Genomic DNA, 15,648 nt, shown 5'->3' with positions numbered 1-15,648 from the left:
GTGATTTTTTTTCCTGTAGATTTATAATGCTCTAGATTAATATCAATAGGGTTTGTCACAGCCTTGTACCACACTTTTTTTTGTTCTTTTTTTTTAACACATGTAACACTAGAAAACAGCAAATGGTATATCCTGACATATGTCATGCAAAATACAACCAGTACAGCACCAAAGATGTAACAGAGACATTACCTAGCACTTCTCTCCAACAGGAAAAAGGACAGAACAGAGACTGTACATTACATGACTTTACAGGCCATATGCTACAGAAGGTTTTTAGAGGCAGTATCACTTTTGTATATCTAAAAAGCTGCAACTTTATAAAATCCTGTTTATCATTTCTACCATAGACACTTCTGATTAAAATCCATGGCACAGTAATAATATTTTTCTACAAAAATAAATAAGTAAAAGTTTAAGATGCTGATATGTTTATAAAAAGTGTCTGAAGTTACTACAGAAAAAAGTGAAAATAATTAATGAAAATGATTTTTCTAAAGAAATGTCATTCTATATAACAAAAGGATATTGCCTCTCTTATTCAATTGTCTAGATTTCATTTTCTCATTATCTTTCAGAATAATTTTATAACTTTCTTTTAAAAATAATTTCACTTTAAAACTGTCACTATCCCTCTTTCTTTGACACTTACAAAGAAAATGAAAAGCTGTACAATTTACTGATGAGCTACGCAAACATACCACCATATTTATTTTGGAATAAAAACAAAGATAACGATGGTTTAGGGCAAAAAGCACATTATGATGGCCTATGAACTACACAGTAGTTTCATTTTTCCAAGGGCCAGTTTTGATATTTCCTGTACTATCTGAGCTGTATATCATGGCTTCATGCATGTTTCCCTTGAGAATTCCGTTGTGATTTGTTGTATTAAATGGCAATGACTGTGTCCGTGGGTGCATTTCAAAGTGAGCTGGGTGGTGCACAGTGTCACTGTCTGGCATTTTGCCACAACTGTATATTACAGTACTTGCGTCGCTGCTTTCGGGCTGGTTGACGGTAGGGTACGGATCACTCTTGGAGCAGCAGGCCCGTCTGTGACCCGACTGGCTCTCGTGTGTGCTGTGGGGACTGTCTGTGTGGGAGCTGTGAATGCTGCCGTCAATGCTCGAGGGGATGTGGTAGGCGTACTCCCTTTCCCCCGCAGACCTGTGCCGACTGAAGTAACGTGGCTTAGTTCTGCTTTTCAGACATCTGTGAATGTGCATGTTGGGTCTGAAGCTTCCCTCGTTGTGGACATGGATGTGAGCTTCATCATCAAGCAGCTGATCACAGTGCATTTTTGCACAGCACGGTGTCACGGGCGACAGGCAGTTAACGTGGTTCTGCACTGCTTGCAGGTTAGTGAGTTTGCAGTGGCTCGCTGTTGGGTGATTGAACACAGCTGACTTGTTGGGACACGGAGATTCCTGCAGACAAGGCGCATGAACTTGGGTGTCGCCATTGATGTTGACCTTTGGGCGCACATTAACTTGCACAGAGTAGGTGTTTCTTTTGGATGGGCAACAGGACCACCAGCAATGCCACACATCATCTCGCTTTGCACAGTGATGGATCAGGATGAAAAGCCCCAAGGTCACACAGAAAGCTCCATAAAGACAGCTAAATATCATATCCAAGAAATGGCCTTGAGATACTGCAAGTGCTCCAAAGGTCCAAGTGGCAGTAAACAGGAACAAAGTAAATGCTGCGGCTCGAAGCTGAGCCTTAAACGAATGCTCATTTTCCAATAAGGAAGAAGAAATCATGGGGCAGGTTGCCTGGGGAACGGACACAGAGTCTGTAATATGACCATGGCCCATGTCAGTACTTGGCATTCTCTGCGGATCTTCTGTCTTTTCCTTCAGCTCATACTTGCGTTCAGGATGGCGCTTCAGCTGCACGTACGTGCAGAGAAAGTAAACACAGGTCACCAGCACAATGAATGCCACCGGCCCGTAAAAAGCACCGAGGCTGGGCTCCCAGGCCATCCAGCAACTGAAAACAAAAACAAGAGAGAGTCAAGAACATTTCAGAGCCCACATTAGATGTGATGGACAAGTAACTGTTATCTGACTAGTATGACACAACAGTATCTCAGAAGTTCAACTTGTGGAGAAAGGGAGCCTGTCTTTAATATTAATTCAGCTGAGGCATCACTTTCTAATTTTTTAATAGAATAGAATATATGGTATAATTTACAGATTATTAAAACTGAAAATTTCCAAGAAATGTAGGTCAGTTTAGACTCTGGAATTGCAATGAAGTGTAAGACCATTTATGTCAACCCTTTTTTCTACTATTAAAAATGTCAGCACTAATACTTTGATTAAAAAGCAAATGAGGCATAGTTTATACACTCTATGTGAGCAATACAAATGTACAGATTTCAATGGTTTGTATCAATGAACATTGCTACAAATTCTTAAGCCTGAAGATTGTTCTTACAGAATTTTCTTCTTGCCTGAGGACAGCCTGAGTACCGAGAGGATGAAAGGACTTCCAGCTGAACTGTAACCACTTTCTGTAGTGAGCAGACCTCAAAGATGCATGCCATTTCTGAATTCTGCACTGTTTCTAGAGTCTCTGGGAGTTCATCCATGTCAATTTGAATGTCCTCAGAAAAATTAGGGAAACTGATGATCTCTTTGCATTATGTTAGTAGCATAGCATCATTGTAGCATGATCATGGTTTGCTAGGCTTTAAATAATATAACCATCACTGTTTTAGAGTAGCTTAAAGTAGCTCACAGGCCAGCAAGAGTCTGAGAGGACTGTCTTAAGTACAAATGATCTGATCAAACAAACATGGGAGAAGAAAACACTAATGAAATCCTAGATGGAAACTGGCAGAACATGGGTTAGAGGGAGAAGGAATATTTGCCTCATTTTGAATCTTCTCTATGATCTGCTTTTAGCCATGGTTACAGACAGAGTTCTGAGCTGGCAGTATAGCATAGTACAGTTGCTACTAGGTTCTTATATCCTAAATATTGCATGGATTTCTGGAAAGAGGAATAAGTTACTTTATCTCTTGGACTTGGACACAAAGTAATGGGCTTTAACTGCAGCAAGAAAGATCTAAATTAGATTTTTTAAAAAGTTGCTTAGCTGTTAGGACAATTAGGATAATACGCTATTGGAATGAAATGTGGTCTATCCATTACGGGAGCATTTAAAGTATCTCAGATACATAACTGTCAGGAATGGTTTGGATATAGCTAATTTCCCACTGGGTCAGAAAGACAGACCAGGTGATCTGTCATGATGATTCCAGTTCTAAAAGTGACACTGTGTGACACTTCATATTCATTTAGGCATGTGTGATTAGTTGCAGTTTCTCCAGTTCCAGTGAGGAAACTTCTGCTATCAGATTCTTGTCAAGCAAGGAATTATCTACAAGTTACTATAAAAAGGGCAGAAGGACTTTTTTCCTCCCAGGCTGAGAACTTCTCAGCTAAATAGAGGCAGTCCCACTGGACTTTACAGCAAGAAACTGCAGAATAATGCCTTTGAATTTTTAAAATCTGAATCTTAAACAGAAACATACACACATATATTAATGAACTTAGAAACACTCCAAAGAGTATACAATTTACTCTTAGACAGGCACAAGAAAAGATCCCCTGAAAGATATTTGTGAAACATAGGTAAATAACCACCTACATTTAATTGGGTAAGCAGAGAACACAAAACTACGTGAATACTTGAAATACATTTGAATGCTGCATATTTGAATGCTGCATATTTGATGCAAAGTGGAGAGTGGAATGCTCCCAAGTGGAACAGTCTCATGGGATGTTATTTCAAGTAGAATCTCATTGTGGATCACTTACAAAATCTATTCTGTAAAAAAAAGTTCAGGTTTGTGCATCTACATTTACTTCACTAATACCATAAAAAATGAATAAGGCATATAACTCACTATGCTGCCATTGAATTAGAAGGTTTTTACTCAATCTTATAACCATTCCTCATCTGTTCCTTGTTTTCTGTGCACACTGTGGCACCAGGTATTGATTTGCTACATTAACATGATTAAAGAAGTATAATCCCAGTAACTGCACCAAAATGAAAAATGTCTCATATTTATGAACATAAATAATAGAGCTTTATAATACACTGTTGATTATAAACTGGCTGTTTAATCGGATAAATTTGAATAAATATATAAATATGAGTTGGGCCCTAGGCAGAGCATACAGTTAGCCATAGTATGAACTGATTTCTTATTGGAATTTAAATTTCAATTACCTATAAGAATGTCTTTAAGGAGCCAGATGCTCACTTATGAACCATTCTCCTTGGTTGCCACTTCTCATGCCCGGAACATAACCAGTTTCAAATGTGTTACAATAGATGCTCAAAGCAGTAACTAAGAGTGATGTCCTCTGGAGTATTAGTGCTGCCAGAGTACTAAAATATCCAATCACTGTGTGCCAGTCACTGCCATGCTGATCTGTTACACGCACTGTATTTAACTTTGCAGTCTAATTCACTTTCTGCTATGCTTTTATGGAAAGACTAAATGTACTTATGGATACCTCATGCTCCATGCCAAGAATTAGGAATTAATAACAATGTGATGCCTGGTGAGCTCGTGGAGGTCTACTGAACACCTACCTACACACAAGGACATGAAAGGATTATGACAGGATTGCCAGACATTGTGACTGGACATTTCCAGGTGGTGAAAATCCAAAACATTTGGGTTTTAATGGAGGGACAGGAGTGGAGAAAGTGGAGAACGGATTTTTACTTGTCCTTTTCTTACATCATTATTTTTAAATTGCTTTAAGTTGCCAAAAGGATATCAAATCAAGGTAGATCATGAAATGAAAATATTTAAAAAAATAGCTGTATTAGATATGAAATTCATTAGGTATTTTTAATATCTTTCACTTATTCAGATGTAAATGTAGAGTAATTCTGTAAATGAAAGGTGATTGTATTGCCAGTAATGGAGTCAAATTGCTGGAGGTGAAGCAGCAAACTCCAGATTAAGACATTGCTCTTTCACAGCTAATATTTAACATAATTTTGTAACAGATATCATCCCAAACTGCATGCCTGTACCCTTTATAAAGTCAGGTACATTTATATCAATAAGAAACAGAATCTGTTTTCCTTAAAAGTTTTATGATAGTAGTTTATACTTACTATGGTGCATTGCCTTCAATCCCATAATTATTGATATTTGTTGCTGCTGTAATCCCACATATAATGAACGGAACTCCACCACTAATCAGATAAAATCTGTGGAGAGATAATAACTGATATTTTAATTTGCCTGACTTGTAGTTGAAAATACTTTTAAAATAATTGTATCTTCTTCAAGCATTTTGGGAATATAATATTGCTGAAATATTTTAAAAGTCCCTAAAACCAGAAAAGCAAAGAATGAAGTACTGTCACAAAAAGAACTGTACTCTATGAAGCAAAGAGCAGAAAGCTTAATATTTATATGGAGACACTTTTAACAAACACTTGATTTATAATTTCAGTAAATGTAGCTACTATTGATGCAATCTGAAAAACAAAACATTGTCTAATGACAGAAGCTAAATCCTAAATAAAGTTATTCCCCTCATATAGATATTTATATTTAATAGTTATTAAATATGCAAGCTTTATAAATTAAAAATATTCAGGCAAATCACCTTTATTATTCACTTTAACATACAAATGCTGCCAGGGAAATTCAGCAAAATCACAGAAACTTTTTTGTATCTTCCACATGACAAAAGAAAGGAAGCTCAGTTAGCCAAAGAGAAAAGGGTCAGTCCACTTCGTAAAATGTTTTGGTTTATTTCTTCACAGGAAAAAATCTGAAGAAATCAGAAGGATTTTGCATATACCTCATTTTTCTTCATTCATTCATTCAATACCCAGCCTTGCAAATGCATTAAAATATGAGCAGTTCCAAGGCTTCAGCGAGATCTGAGAAGTGCTAGTCTTTCTGTAAAAACTTGTATTGAGAGACAGAAAGCAGAGAGTTTCACACCCCTTTAACTGGTTAAATGCCACTGAACTACATGGATGCAGCAGCCATTACAAAGCAGGATCATTAGGCTACCTTGAAGTCCCAGGGGATCTCACTGAATTTGCCATCCTTCATGCCTATGTCCAAATTCAGCAAAATGAACCATCATCACATTTTCCATTTATATAAGCAAAACACAGAGTCATGCCTGGAGCAGAGCATTTCCACCCCTGTGGTCTCTGAGGTGGAGAGCACCAGCCCCATTCCTGCAGCTGGAAGTGACCATGCTCGATGGCAAAGGGAAAATGTTCCACTGCACCCAGGAGCTCAGCTGGTTCTCTGAAATCCTGACTCATTTCCTGAATTAACCACTGCTCCTCTGTCAGCAGACAAAATTAGTTTCTTTTCAAGCCACTTCTTTGGTGTGAAAAGAGTATGCAGGGATACAGTCACTTCCCACTCACTGCTGCTGTGTCCCTCAGGTCTAAGAGGAACCTGGTGAAATGTGGGACACATTCTGATCACAATCTAGCCACTAGTTTTCTATAAGGTATTATAAATATTAGGAAATTTCACACTCATTGCAAGGTAGGATTTTTACAGAAACAGAGCAATAGCAAGATTAAATAAATCAGCATTTAATTCAAGCCCAGAATTAGTGTTAGAATTTCTTAACCTCTTTTCCCACCTCCTTCCAAAGCAGAATTATGGATCAGGCCTCAGAAAATTTCATGTTAGTATTTACAGTCAATCTTTGTCCTAATAGTCTAAGCTGTAAACAGACCAGAGAAAATCATATTTTGCACTCATCTGGAAGCCCTTCAGATTTTATAAATTCAAAGTCACTGAGTATATATTTTTTCTTCAACTTGGCTTATTCTGAAGAGCTCAACAAATTCCAATGAACAAGCTGTCTTCCTACAAAATCCATTCATCCACTGCTGTTTAATGATTGTAAATATCTTTTGACTTGAGCATGTTGAATAAGCTAGCTTAATAGCTTTTTATTATTTTTAACAAAGACATTTTCAATGGCATTTTTGAAATTCAGGAAATTACTAGGGTACAGCATTGGAAAAGCTAATCCTAATTTATCTAAGAAATAGTAAGGAGCAGAAAAAATAGGAATACAAAAGCAAGTACAGGAAACTGCACTTCAAACTCATTTGAAGTGATTACACCAAAGAATTTACCTAAAATGCAACCTATAATTTCATTTTTTTGCAGTGCCACCACTTTTTACAGATTGGATACATACATATAAATCAATTCATATCTAAAGTTTTAGACAAGCCAGTATTTGGGTGTTAGGTAATCTGTTTCACAGCTCACACGTTCAGCAGGCTGCTGAACACAACAGTAGCAACAGATGTTCTGGAAGCACTTTAGCTACACAGTGCTGCAGAAATGTGGCAAAATACGGCCAAATTCCTGTTGTGGCTCAGAGCAAAGAGCAAGAAAATACATTCTAGAAACAGCATAAGGTGAAGTCAAATGTTTCAGTGTACCTGAGGTGCACTGTACTGATACCCAGCACATCACATTGCACACACATCCCCCTGTCTCACTGGGAGGGAAAAAAAAAGAAAGTAGCAAATAGAAATGACAGTGTATACAAATGATTCTTCATTGGTGGGTTCAGGATTCTTGAAGGGAGAAGTGAAATAAAAGCTGTCAAATAGAAGAAAAGTCAGCAAGAGAGGAATAGGATTCAAATAAAAGAATAGAATAAAAAATATAATTAAAGATATAGAAGTTAAATTAATTGTAAGAGCAGAAGTGCATGCTCTTGTCCATTTGTGTGAGCTCGTGGATACCTTAAACAGTGTATAAAAAGGAAAAGACCCTATTGCAAAGTCACCGAAGAAAAGACAGTGAACAAGAAGTTTCATATACATGTTAGTTGTGAGGAAGTACACTTGAAATGAATACATTTAGACCAGACTTTTTAAACATTACTTTTTATGCCATCATTAGTTGTTATCAATTTCTTCTTCATGCAGATGAGATAAAGCAAATAATTCTAAAGAAAAAGCTGCAGTAAAATTGATAGGGCATAAATAAAAAGTGACAAAAATGTAGATAATAAATAGCTATTCTTCATATTTCTAGAAAACCTTTTATCTAAGAGAATCAAAGGATCTTTAACATTAATTAATTTAACCTTACAGCCCCCTGTGTGGCCAATAAACAGTATTGTTCCTGTTGTACAGATGAGGAAATAAGGAGAGATTAGGTGTTCAAGGCCATGCAGGAAATGAGACTCCTTAACTCCCATCCTATGTTTACAGACAAGGCACCTCTCTGTTACTGTACTTGAAGGGACTGGGCAAACCAAGGCATCTAGGATTTTGTCTCCAAGCCCAAGAAACCCAACTGGCCCTCTCTCAGTTCAGGCAGGAGCAAGATGAATATAGTGTCATCTGAATGACCCCCTGACCAGGGTGGTGTCTTCCCAGTACTCACTAAGCCTTGCCAATGCCTGACTTGTGCAGGAGCCTGTGTGTGCTCTTCCCTGTGCAGCCCTAACACCAATATTCACTGATATTTGGAATAGCACCACCTGGGCTTGTACACAGAACAGGTTTTCCAGCCCAGTTAAAGTGGTCCAAGTTAAGGGTTGTAACTGGGAGATGCTGGTTCTTCTTCTTATGCTGCTGCAGCCAATTTTTGGTGACTTTCAGCCATACAAGAAGAAAAGTAAGGGGTGACGCTCCTGTCCAGTTATGCTTACTCACAGAATAAAGGAGTAATAAAGCTGTACCAGAAGCGTGAACCTTGTAGACTGAGCAAATAAATGCTTTTCAACTATCTTTGCCCCCACCTCAAGAATATTTTCTTATTAAAAAAAAAATCATTTTTTTCCTATACTGTTTGCCTACTTTTTATATACTATTTCCTCTGTCTTAGAATTTTAAAGCTTTAAAGGTCTATGCCCTTTGGTTCCATCAACAGCTTTTGTCTTCCAATTACCTTTTCTACTTCTGAATTGATTTTCTAATTTTTCTCATTACACCAGTGGGGTGTCTCCTCTTCAAAAGAGAACATGCAGTGACCCAGAGCTAATTTAATCTGCTTGTGTTACTCTTCTACCATTCAAGAACACAAAGAAGTGATACTCAGACTACCAGTACTGGAACCCTGTATGCAGCAGTAAGAAGAGCAGTGTGACTGTCACGGTGAAGGCAGACAATACAGACAGACTGGCTGTAGTCATGATAGCCATGCATGCAAATCTTTAAAGACTAGGAAACCCCAGGGAGAAAACAAAAATTCTTTTTCCAGCTATAATTTTATCTTGACAAGCAGTTAACTTATATAATATTTTCAAATTGTTTTACAGGGAAAACTATAAACTATCAGTGGGATGATTTGGGGCTTTGAAGCAACTGCCAAGCCGTTGCTTCAATAGCCCTTGGGAAGAGGTTTTCAAATTTGTACATGGTTGTTGCTGGCCACCCAGGGATGTCCTGATGATTCCTAGCAGGCTTTTACATCAGCATACATTTATTTACTGAAGCTCATTCCATCACATCTTCACTAACATTGTTATCCAAGCTAATTAGATTAAAACCAGCCTGGAAGGCCTCAGCAGGATGCACTCGCACCTCTCAGCTGCAGTGCAGCAACACCTACAGCCTGAACACTGGGCTGTGCAGACACGAGAAATGATGGGCAGTGATCTGCAGGAATCACCTTCCTTGAACATTACAGGGAACCCCAAGTTTCTGTTGCAGAGACTGCCTGAGACAAGCAAGTACAATATTTTTTATTACACACACTGACACAAACACAGCCCCCCCAACAGAGCAGCAGACACTGCTGGAGGAGATGCCCCTCTGTTGACATCCTGCCTTACTGTTCTCCAGCCTCCCTTCGGCAAGAACTCCTCTTGTAAGGCGAACTCTACCACAAAATACTGGGAGCTACACAGCCAATCTGATAGAAACAGGATAATGTCAGCAGGAACGACTGCAATGGCCTGCAGGCAGCATCCATTCTGATAACTTAACATACAGTATATTCTGCTAAGTTTATTTTCATAAATGTTACTCAGTAAGTCAGCAAGTAAAAGGAGAGTTCTACCCAGTGGTAAATTTCTTGCTTAAGTGTCTGGCTATTCTCTAGTGCCAATTTTTTCCGGACTAAGGACCTTGACTCTGAATTTTTCCAAAAAGGGACCAGACCTTTGCTTTATGGGTGTAATGCAAGGCTGACTATAAGGGTTTTTTTCTGCAGAGGTTGGCAAAATGGCAATGTATCAGGAAGTGATTTAAAAGGCTTCAAATAGTCCTTATTGCAGATATTACTTGATTAAGATGTACATATATTTAACTTTATTCCTCTCTGCATGCACAAATCTAGCAAGGTACATGTTAGATTTATATAAAGAAACCACTGAAGCATTAATTTCTTTTCTGCCTGTAGTACCAGAAAAAAAAATTCTCAATTTAGCTCTACTTATGTTTAGGGCACAGTTCATAGAGGAAGACTAGCCACTAGCAAACCAAACATAAAAATAAAAAAACAGCCACAGCAAGCACTTTCCCTTTTCTTTTTCCTTGAGCTGGGATTTGGTTTTAACATCTTTGTGAAAATAATTCATATAGAAAATGATCATTAACTTCAGAGCTAACCAGATGCCACTGTTCAAGTACCCAGGAGGCAGGCAGACAGATAAGTAGCTGCTCTGTACAAAGCTGAATTTATGAGCCTGATTTTCAAATTATTCTTCCTGAATCTTTCATGCATCACATCATTTTGTGGTCCTTTTTCCTGGGAATTTTGATAAAATACAAATAAGACTTTTAGAAATTACAGGATTCTGAGGATATACTTTTCCTTTAAGAAAAAAACCCAACAATTTTAAATCCTATTCCCAGATAGTCTTGACTTACAAACATATTTACAAATACTACATTTGTTTTTCTCAATGACCTTTTTGAAGAGAACCTATGTTTCCTTCAGTGCTTTTCTCCTGTCTGCAAAGGAGATCTAAAGATGGAGAATAGAGATTAAAAACAAAAAAAAGAAAAGGAAAAAGAATCTACTAATAATGCTAAAATAAACTCTACTTTTGCAAGTCAAGCTCTAAATGGTAAATAACAGCAGAAGTAAGGGTTGTGTGGAAACCCTATTTATCACCTTTTATGTGCCACTATTGTTATTCTCTTTAACTGCCTATTCACAGTCCACTTTTTTTTTTTTCCGTAAGACATTTCACTCAGCACAGGAGAAACAAAGGTCACAGGACAGGTAGTTATTAATTCATTTTAAATATACCCCTTCTTTCAGGATCTTATTGCAACTTAAGAGCTTTGCAAACATTAATTACTTAATTGTCAAAATGTCCTTCTGAGAATATATATAATCTTTTCTATTTAGAGTCAGACATTAAACCACAGAAAGACGAATTTAAAATATTGATTAAGCCAAGTCACTGCAGATTTGTTTGCTCAGCTTAAGATGTCCAGGCCTCTATTAGACAAAACTAGCCTCTGTTTTTTCATTAAAATTGGCTATGAGAATGGAGTTTAAATACCCTACTTCATCTGTCCTTAAAGAGTCACGGGAACCTGGGCAATAAAGTGGGACAATGTTAGTCAGTGTTGGAAGATCTGAAACCTCACCTAACAAATGCCTTGGAACCCATTTGCTTCTTGTCACCATCGAGTCAGGAATGAGAAGGATAGTGACACACTCCATCCACAATCAGAAGGCAGAAAAGTATCTTTAGTACAATCTCACAATATTTATAACCAACATCGTTCACCCAGAACCCGACTGGTTCTCAATAACACCTGTAACCCAACTGGTTAATTAAGGAACCACCCTTTAGTAAACACCTCACGAGAAAAACAACTTGTTCAAAACACCAGCTGCACATTGTTTACCATTTGTTTACCATTCTTTCTCTCTGCCTCCCTAAAACTTCCCAGACCAATTCATGGGAAAGCCTATCTGGCTTTCTTTCTCTCTGACCACAGCTTCTCTGCTGCGAGCCCACTGCCCTGCGTATTCACTCTGTGTCTCTGCCCCTCCACCCACAGCAGACCATGGCTCAAGCTCTGCCAGGCAGGGTGAGTTCAGGTCCTGCTGGTGGAGGCAGCCAAGAGGCTTCACTGAAGTGATTTCTAGTCACCTGCCTTGGCTAACACCCTTCATGGAGAGTGTGGCCATTATGACTTATCCAGAATTTTGCAGATGAAAAGGAATTTACAGGCTGATGGTAGAGTTGCAGTTTGCTTTACCAGGACCGCATGAGACAGTCTAAGCCAGCAGAAAGGACAGGAAAATAAAAATGCATGCAACAAAAAGATAAACAATTAATTCAGGAACTAAAAAAAATGTTCAGAGAAAATTTAGAAGTGAAAGGATATTAATTTACATAGAGATAACTGTATTGTCTCTTGGTGAACTAGACTAATTGAAGACCTACTGTATCTAAGAAACAAGAGACACCTTGACTTTTTTTTCCTGTTTTATTGGAGAATGCCTTGGGGGCTGTTAGAAATCAGACAGAGATGATTCTTACAGTATATTCCATGCTGTAGTTTACTTCTACTTTAGCTCTATTGACTTGTTCCTGCTTATTTTAATGAATAAGTAACTTAAGTCAGGGTAAGTAGGAATCAATCCTGAATGCACTTCTGAAGGAAAGAAGTAAGTAAAATATTAAGCATCATGTTGATGAGAAAGAAAATATATTTATAGGTATTTCTTAAAGATTCAGTATTTGAAAAAGTTCATGATATGATGCTTATAGAGAGAACACTGTTTATGGTAATGCTTGGAGAGAAATCATGTGAGGAGAAATATTATTAATGATTTAAGTTTTTTTTTTTTTTTTTTTTATTTACACAATCATTTTATGCCTAGAGAACAAAGCAGCCCTTTCAATTCTGTTTCCACAGTTAATTTCTAGCAGTAAAATGGCTGATACCCTTGTTTGGAGGTGTTCATTGCTACCTCATTTTTCCAGGCATTTGACTACTCTGGCATGGAGCTGTTAGCTGAAATCACTTTGCAGTTCCAGCCTACTGAATCAAACACAAGTGCTTCAGCGAGCATTGCAGTACACCTCTAAAAAGTCAATTACCACCAGGATGTCCTTCTGCCTTTCAAAGGGGAGGAAAGAACCATTAACTTATCAACCCTCATCAAGACAAGCAATGTTGATAGCAGCCTATATGTGACAATGGCATTTTATATAATATGAAAGTGAAATGAAAAGTAAAGCGTGTAAAGATAATAAGTGCTGCACTCCTATATTGTCACATATTTAATACTCAGATCACTTTGTATTAGTATCAACGTCCTATGACTGTCAGTAGAACCACCTTGCATTTTAAACAGGAAATATGGATTTCTCTGGTTTTACTTGAGCTAGTATTTCATTAAGGCTGCCAAAGGAACCAAATAAAATTACTATCAGGAGGATATATATTTTAATTTGTTTGACTGTGAAAGTCACTGACAAGGGGTTCTGGTCTATGTTCTCCTACAACTAAATTTTTAAATCATATTTTTAAAAAGGAATTTATGTCAATCCTATATTTTATTATGGCAGTGACCAACATAACTTCCTGAATTCCCCTGTGTTTCATGCTTTTTAAGTTTTTGACACTCATTTGCTTTTTAGGCAATGTTTTTTTCTCAAAAAGAATGTTATTTCTTCTGCAGCAATTTTTAAAAAGTTTAAGCAGACCATTCAAGTCCTTGCTTTGAAATTCTGTAATTCTCAGATGACCTGAAAATACAGTATTTTTAACTTTCACAGAGTGAGAAGCTTTGAGAGTTGATTCAGAGGTTATTTATTCACTACTTGATATATTTTTGGATTTAGCTAAGAAGTATATTTGTTGTATTAAAAAAAGATATTCTGAAGCAATAATTTTTATTATGAGCTATACTGCCAAGTTAGAGCTAAATAATTTTGATTGCATGAGATTCATTGGTAACATAGGAGTAATACTCTCGGTTTTATTTTCTCTTAAACTCTTTCACTGTACACACAGAGAATCATTCATAAAATATTAATGACCAAGCAATCAATGTCACAAAGATGGGGACTTTAATGGTAGACCCAGCAGCCTTATTCTTAGATTTGCTCAGCTGAGCATTTAAGACAGATGTGTGCAAACAGACAATGCAAAGAGAATACAGGAACTCATGAGATATAGCTCTAGAGAGACCATGCTAATTCTATTCTTCTAAATTCATGTATTCTTTTTCTTTTTCTCTGACAGAAGTCAATGATCTTATAAGAAGGGGAAGATCTTTGCCCGAAGTGCCCAGGGGGAGTTAAAATTGTTTAGAAGAGAGTGAAAGATATGAGAAACACTTTATAGATGTGTGTTTCCAAGAAACTTTGTTAATTTGCACATTTTTGGCAAGCCTTGTATCTTCTGATGCAAAATTAAGCCCCTGTTCCAGAGGGCAGGTGATACAGAATCTTAGCATTCTAAGCTGAACTTTTATGTGGAAAAATTGAAATCTGATTTCCTACAAATTTCATATTTGTCTTTGGTGTCTAAAACATTGCAAGGTTCCTTTGAGATCTTTCCCACAGTTATGCCACCTCTCTGTAACTTCAGCCCTCCCTTATGTCGAGGTATTTATCTTTGTTATTCACCTGTCCAGCCAGTCGTGTGGAACCTAGAGAAGTTTAATGATCTCTATCGATCTCAGACCGACTACAGCCGAGTTATTAGACATGAAAAGTCTCAACAACAAACACATCCTTAAACAAATTGTTTCTTTAACAAGATAAAAATAAAAATAAGAATAAATTTCCATTTTTCCATTACAGATAATTATAGGCGAAATGTGAAAATGTGAGCTTTAATGGTTCAAAGCTTAGCAAACAGGAATCTTAAATTCAGTCTTCAAAAATATCCTGCTTTTCTATATCAATATCACAATTTTTACTTTAGTTTATTAATTCCTGAATGAGGAATGTTAGTGTAACTACTTACAGAGAGAATATAGTCGTGAGAAAACTAAAAAGCATATTTATCTCTTCAGATGGCTTTGAAATATTTAAAGCACCTTCTATAGCCTGTTTGATTGATGCAAGCCATGAAAGTAATCAGTTTAGGAAATTTAATGTTGCCCCGTGAAATTTGCCATTTCTGCAAAAAACCCCAAATTGTCCTTCTTCAATGAAAATGAAAATTACAGCTTCAGACATAATTGTATGTAGAACTGCTGAATGCATCAGCTGGTTTCTGTCACATAGCAGTGAGTGGGTTGCTACTGAGTCCTCTCAGAAAGAATTAAAAATTACAAATGTTATGGCCACTGTGCAACATACATATTTTTAATATTTGAGAGAGTCATATTTGATAGGTTGATATGTCCTCATAAAGTGTCTTCTTATGAAGTGTACAGAACAGTGGTAAATTTAATCTCTCTAGATTTGTTCAGCATATCCTATGCATATTCTTAAATGAAACCCATACACCATACTCAAGACATATTTAGACTCTATAGAAAATATATGGAAATATCTCTATTGGCTTTTAAATATTAATACTTCAAAGTATTAAAGCATTCTTATGGTTTCTGAGAGTTTTTCTAATAAGGTAATAAATATCTCATCTTCAAACTATTGTTAATGATTAGGTGCTACATCCCCAAATTTAAACATTTAGTGTTTCAAA

General features: G+C 37.0%; 1 protein-coding gene across 1 annotated transcript in view; it reads right to left on the bottom strand.

Moving 5' to 3' along the window:
- Positions 1–468: 468 nt before the first annotated feature.
- LOC128810668 (adhesion G protein-coupled receptor A3-like) overlaps positions 469–15,648 on the bottom strand; it is a 256,002-nt gene continuing 240,822 nt past the window's right edge. The window contains exons 18-19 of the mRNA XM_053983732.1: positions 5,161–5,256; positions 469–1,998 (exon numbers count right to left, since the gene is read on the bottom strand). Coding sequence (XP_053839707.1) covers positions 777–1,998; positions 5,161–5,256 — 1,318 coding nt within the window. The 3' untranslated portion in view covers positions 469–776. The remainder of the gene's footprint in view (positions 1,999–5,160; positions 5,257–15,648) is intronic.

The sequence above is a fragment of the Vidua macroura genome, chromosome 8 (genome assembly GCF_024509145.1).
Source record: "Vidua macroura isolate BioBank_ID:100142 chromosome 8, ASM2450914v1, whole genome shotgun sequence".
Classification (NCBI taxonomy): Eukaryota; Metazoa; Chordata; class Aves; order Passeriformes; family Viduidae; genus Vidua; species Vidua macroura.
Note: the sequence above shows the minus strand (reverse complement) of the source record. Positions and strands in the feature narration are given on the sequence as shown.